Below are 6,000 nucleotides of genomic sequence, written 5' to 3'. Positions count from 1 at the left end.
TTGTCTGAGGCGCGTGTCCTACCATCTGTTCTGGTAGAGCCTGCAATGTTTGTATTTTCTACATCTTTATATGCCAATAAAAATGTATTGAACAAAAAAAAAAAAGTGTAAATAGTCTTTCATATGGTGCTTAAATCCACAAAAAGTGTCCTTCATACAATGCTTATGTCCACTTTATGTGTCCATTGTACCCATGCACTCACCGTATGGAATGTAAATGTCCAGGTCACTCGGCGTCTAGATATAGCAATCATTCCTCTTGTGTCACAGACCTTTTCTCCAAGAGCCGAGAAGACAAAACACTCCACTTTCTTCTCCAAACAGGATCAAGGACCATTCACAATTTCCCAGGTTTTCACCAACAAGAATCATCTTATAGCTCAATATTCCATCATATATAAAACACTATAAAACACTAAGGGGTACTCATAGGGTAAACATATATCACATGCGTCATATAAGCCAATGTTTTGAGGCCACGCAAGGTCCTTTCTTCAGGGCGACATAGTGACTCGCATGTAACATTTGAAAGTTTCACAGGGCGCCATCTATGTAACCACTGCGAGCACCACTATTCTCAAGACAGAGGTCTACATATAGTCTTTAAAAAAAAAAGCCTATATTGGAGCAATTGCATTTCAATTGGACAAATTGTCTCACATATATGTTTTTGGTAATGTGTCATGTAGTGAAGTGTTTCCTGGAGTATCTTTCCTAAATCTCCGCTGGGTTACAAGATGAATCACCCTACAAATTAACATCCAAGAATTGTATTATGTTTTCTGTACTGATCAGTGAATTGCAAATTGAATTAATTAGTGTTTAAATAATCCCTGTTAACTATAAAAAGCAAACCATACTATATAATATTCCATATACCATTATGATAAGGATTTTTGCTCTTAAAAACCATATATCACTTAGCCAAAGCAGGTGAAAATGTAGCCCACATAGAGGTCCCCCCAAAGTTGTAAGTAATGTGTTACCAAAAGAAAAAACATTTGTTTCAGCAAATGATTTAAGCGATTACATTTTCCTTAGATGCTTGCTATAATCAGAATGTCTATATAACACTATATATAAATAAGAGAGCCTGCAAACGTCTCACGGCCGTCCCTGTCATCCATTACATGTAGTATGGATTTGTTAGCCTTATGACTACGCGTCAATGCTTTTCTTCTTGTGCAATGTGCCAAATTCAATAAAGCCTCCTGGTTCTCTATCTTGCTCGTGAATTTTGTTTCAGCACATATTTGATATACAGCTCGTCAAAGCTGAAAAGCTGGTGAACAGGAAGGATTGTGGTTGCTGGCCAATTCTTCAGCAGCAGTGGCAATGGTTTGCATATCCTGAAACATCAGGATATATCTTGTTCTTAGTGAGCAGACTGCAAAACGAAAGCTCAGGAAAGGAACACGTGAAAAGGAAAAGCAATGCTAAAATAAAATAATGTATCTGTTCTGGTAAATATTGCTGGCTGCTCAAACTACAGGTTCACCTTAAAGTGACACTAAACTTGGGAGTTAAATCTTAAAAATACATTGAAGTACCTGAACTATTAACATAAATGTATCTTATTTGTGTATCACTCGTCTGTAGACCCTCAAATCATCTCTGAATTGGTGCTGACACTGTCCTTCCTTCTGGAGGGTGACTACTTTTGTTCCCCATGGTCCCTGTGTTGTGTAAAGTAGTCACCGCTCCAAGCTCGCTCCTGTGATTGAGTACATTCTCACATTTAGTTTACAAATTTGTATTGACATTACAGTACACCACGGGAGCGAGTATTGCTAAACTCCTTGATGCGTTTTGCCAACTGTGGCTTCTTCAGGAGGGTGGATACAGCAGAAGTAAACCAGCTTATTTAGACATCACTGGTCTCTTCCCTATTTGCTCCCTCTCCAGCAGTCCCCCTGGGGGGGAAGCTGATGTCCAGGACTCCATGTCTCCTCTTTCTCTATAGTTGGAAAACAATAAGCTGGTTTACTTCTCCTGTATCCTTCCTCCTGAAAAAGCCACAGTTGGCAAAATCCATCGAGGAGTTCAGCAATATACATGATACATGTATTTGGATATTATGAATGGATACAAGACTTAAATGCAAATACAAACCAGCTGCTGTGAATCTGTTTTATCTAAGCATATAAGAATTATTTTTTTAATGAAATATGTTTTTATAAATAGGTACTAATTAAAGTTGTATTTTAGGTAAAAAGGTCTGATTTGTTGGCTTAAAAGCTCCCCCCCTCCCCTCCTCTTGTGGCACTTATTGGAAGATATTTCTTAGGTTTTTATTATGTGTGTTGAAATGGCCACTTGAAGTAGCCAAGATAGCTCCTGTGAGAGGATGACAATGCAAGATCACAAGTGGGAGATGGGGGCAGAGTATTGTCAAATAAAAAAAATTGTGTACCTGCTCTACCTCCACCCATCATTGGACTCCTAGGAAAGGCTGGTGCTCAGTAATGCTCCCGCCCACCTCCCTCCATAGAAATAATATACAAGTGCCGGATTACATGTAAATTCATCACAGAGCGACCTTGTAACAAGAAGTTCCTAAACAAGGACCTTCATGGCAGGATCGCCAGGTATTTCTTAATGAAATCTGCTGATGTAAAAATGTTGAAAGTGAATTTGTAAATGACAGAAAAGAGATTGTTGTGATTGTGTTTACATATATTTAATGCTGCTTTACACAACTGCACACACTTTTAAAGTAATATTAATGTTGGCTGGTATTGATGCGGCAACCTCCATGTAAAGCTACATTTACCTGAGAAGTCCCAGTGTGAGAATCCAAACCCCCAATTTTTCTCTGAAGACCTCCTCCCCTTTCTGAACATGTTCTATTCTACACATATACTTCCAAATAGGTTTTCCAAAACATTTAGCACCACAGCTAATGGAATACAAGGAGATAATGTATAGGGCATTTTACATATCTTCAGGTTACTAGTGTGTATTCACTACTGTGTTACATTTCATATATACAGTTAAAGGAACACTATATAAAAAGAGAGTCAATAAACCAGACAGGCATCATTATTAAGACATATTTTACTGTTAGAACAGAAGCCATATTTTACAACACTGCTATTTACAGGCATTAACATCACTTTTAAAAAGGCACAGGGACTGCAGTAAGGCACGGGACAATAAATACACCAGGGGAGGGATTGTCAGCCTTTACCTGAGGATCTCAGAGTTGTTTCATGTGTCCCTCACGGATAAAGGTAAGCAAAGGGAAGGGACCTGCCCGGGATTAACAAGGTAACAGTGGCTGAAGAAAACGAGCAATGGATGCAGACTCCTCCAACCACAAACCAAACACAGTTTCAGGAAACGGTCCTTCATTGTATCTTCCGGACAAAGCTGTCACTGTCATCAATGGACAGCAAATAACAGAGCAGAGGTTGTTTCCTGCTATATAAATGTACCTAGAGAAATGTAAACAATCTTTTGATCATAGACCAGAGTGGGCTGTTGCAATATTCTCAACTCACAGCTGGAATTTACAAAAGTCCAAAGCAACAACTAATAAAATTATTTGTACACCACATCCGGGATGCCATTTGCACACCATACGATTTACACAGAGCCTGAGAAAACAGCATTCATATTAACACAAACTACAAAACTCCACAGTCATCTTACAAGTTCAATACATTGGTGAGGATATGGTTACAGGCCAAAATCAATTACCTACATCTTCAGGTGTATAGGCAAAGGACAGAGTACAGAGGATGAGCATTTGCTCCAAAAATGTTGATTGTTTTTACTCTGCTGACGTTCCACTAACAGCACAGTGTCTGTCCCAAGCCACACGAGGTAGCATATACTGTACATGGAAATAAAATTACTTCAGTCACCATTGGCTTTTGTGGTATTTATAAAAAAAAAGAACTGCCTTTCATAGCATCCAGCACGTCTTATGTAGGCAAAAGCTCACTAAAGCCCTTGAGCCATTTATACCCTGGACACGTATTTTCTGTGGTTGGCTACAGAATCCCCAGGGCATAATTGCGATTGGCTGCTGTCTAGGGGCACATTTGATAGAATGCCAACTAAAACAAAGGCCTCTATATTACTGCTCACCATGACGCAGTGCTGAGATTAGCTGTTCTTAGAAAGCGCTATGCTGCAGTAAAACCTAGAAATGGCATGTGCTGTAAAGAAGCACCACTGGTCACCCAGACTGGGCCACACAGGATGTGAAGACAGATCCTAATCCGCACTGACAGGAGGGGGGCTCAACTCCCGGATGCCGTGGAGGATTCTCTTCATGTGGCCCACTTTTGTCACACCCAACTCCTGCAGATCAAACAAAAAAAGAAGCCATTGCCTATACTTTGTAGTCAAAATCCTTGATAAGAGGCCACACTGCAGACAGTCAAGTTAGGAGAATCAAAGCACAGACAAGCCAATTATTTCAAATGCTGTAAGCAATTACCTACATTTAAGCATTAATACTTGTATAATATTGCAAATATTTTACTGTGCCTTGATGTGTTTTAAAATCAAAGTGCATCTAATTTAAAAACCTGGCTCTAAGACCGAGAGCTAACCAATCCCGTCACTGATTATTCAGCTCTCAGTCACTGCCCCCATAAGGATACCAATCTCCACTCTCTGCTCTTCAAAATGTTAGCTGGAGCTACAGGCCGGGGAGAGGGTGGACGTAGCTGGCTCTATGTCGTGCACAGAGAGGCAGAGCTAGTTGTCCTTTAGGCAGCCAGGGTGGATCCCGACAATATTGTTGGACTCCTCCCAATCATGGCACAGCTCTGCCCTATCAGCCGATAGTGGGCATTAATCCTCTATCGGCTGCCTTTGGGTCACAGGAGTACATTAGTAAATGTACTCCGGTGACAAAAAATAGTTATAACCAAAAAAAGATGGGCTTCTCTTTTACGGTAATTCCACTGCCATTGCACTAGCTAAGCCTATGGGCTGTCTACTGTTCTTCCTATTAATGTGTCCAAAGATGTGTTTAGTTAAACAGATATGATTATCATAGACTCTGCTTTCTAGTAGGAGCCCATGTTGGGACGGAGGGGCCTCTGGACTAGGCAAGAATAAAACTAAACTGCAGAAGTGGGTTGGTAGAAGACCTAAGCTGCTAAAGCAATGAAATGCATTTTGACCAGCCTTAGACACATTTAGAACACAGTGTAAAAGGCGTTGGCTTCATTAGCCTGGACTTGAGAAGGGCAATTCTCTGTTTAGATTTAAGTTTGCAATTGTTCTGAAGAGGGATGACAAGAAAAGAACCACCTCTCATGTATACTACCATTGTACCTGAAAATTCAAGTGCACAGATTAACCATCTTATACATTGAAAGGTAATGTATAGTGTTTTTGTGTATAACATTTATAAAAATATTTAGCACATTTTTATAAACTGCCTATGAATAGTTCAGATTTACTATTTGCAGCCAAATATGTTAATAGTTAGGCTTGTTTACAATGCTAACCTTATCCAATTTTGAGGGTAAAAAAAAAAACCACACAGCTGAATGATTCAAAGGAAAGACTCATCACTACTCCCCAACCCTGTCTGCTCTGTTCATTGATATTCTTTTAGGCAGTGACAGTCACATAGGAAGCAGCTACTGCTGGGCTCTCTCTTTTGAAAGTCCAGAATGCTCTGCAAAAGCCATGTCCTGGGTGTACCCTGTATTGAATGTTCATTTGTAAAAAGAAAAAAGCTTTTGTAAAACAATAAAAAACATTAAATCCAACAGTTAAAAGCTTGTAAACATTACAAAAAAAAAACCAACACAATATAAACAAAGAAAATGAAGCTGACAAACGCCATTACAGTTTGATTAAGAAAGATAAAACATTGGTTTGTATGAAACAAGTCCAATAATGGATGAGAAATCAAAGCTGAAACACATGCAACACGTGTTGGCAGCACAGAGTATATTATGGATGCAATATATATAGACAGTTGGGGAAGACTATGTTGAACATATAGGATATGCTATGGATGGATGC

The 6,000-nt window shown here is 39.4% G+C and overlaps 1 protein-coding gene across 1 annotated transcript in view; it reads right to left on the bottom strand.

Annotated features, from left to right (window-relative positions):
* Positions 1-3,039: 3,039 nt before the first annotated feature.
* The window catches only part of DGKD (diacylglycerol kinase delta), a 97,208-nt gene continuing 94,247 nt past the window's right edge, over positions 3,040-6,000 (bottom strand). Inside the window, exon 30 of the mRNA XM_018563950.1 lies at positions 3,040-4,311. Within this exon, the coding sequence (XP_018419452.1) occupies positions 4,225-4,311 (87 nt within the window). The 3' untranslated portion in view covers positions 3,040-4,224. The remainder of the gene's footprint in view (positions 4,312-6,000) is intronic.

This window comes from Nanorana parkeri, unplaced genomic scaffold (genome assembly GCF_000935625.1).
Source record: "Nanorana parkeri isolate BGI_ZX_2015 unplaced genomic scaffold, ASM93562v1 scaffold712, whole genome shotgun sequence".
Classification (NCBI taxonomy): domain Eukaryota; kingdom Metazoa; phylum Chordata; class Amphibia; order Anura; family Dicroglossidae; genus Nanorana; species Nanorana parkeri.
The sequence above is the reverse complement of the archived record's forward strand: the minus strand, read 5'-3'. Positions and strand labels throughout refer to the sequence as shown.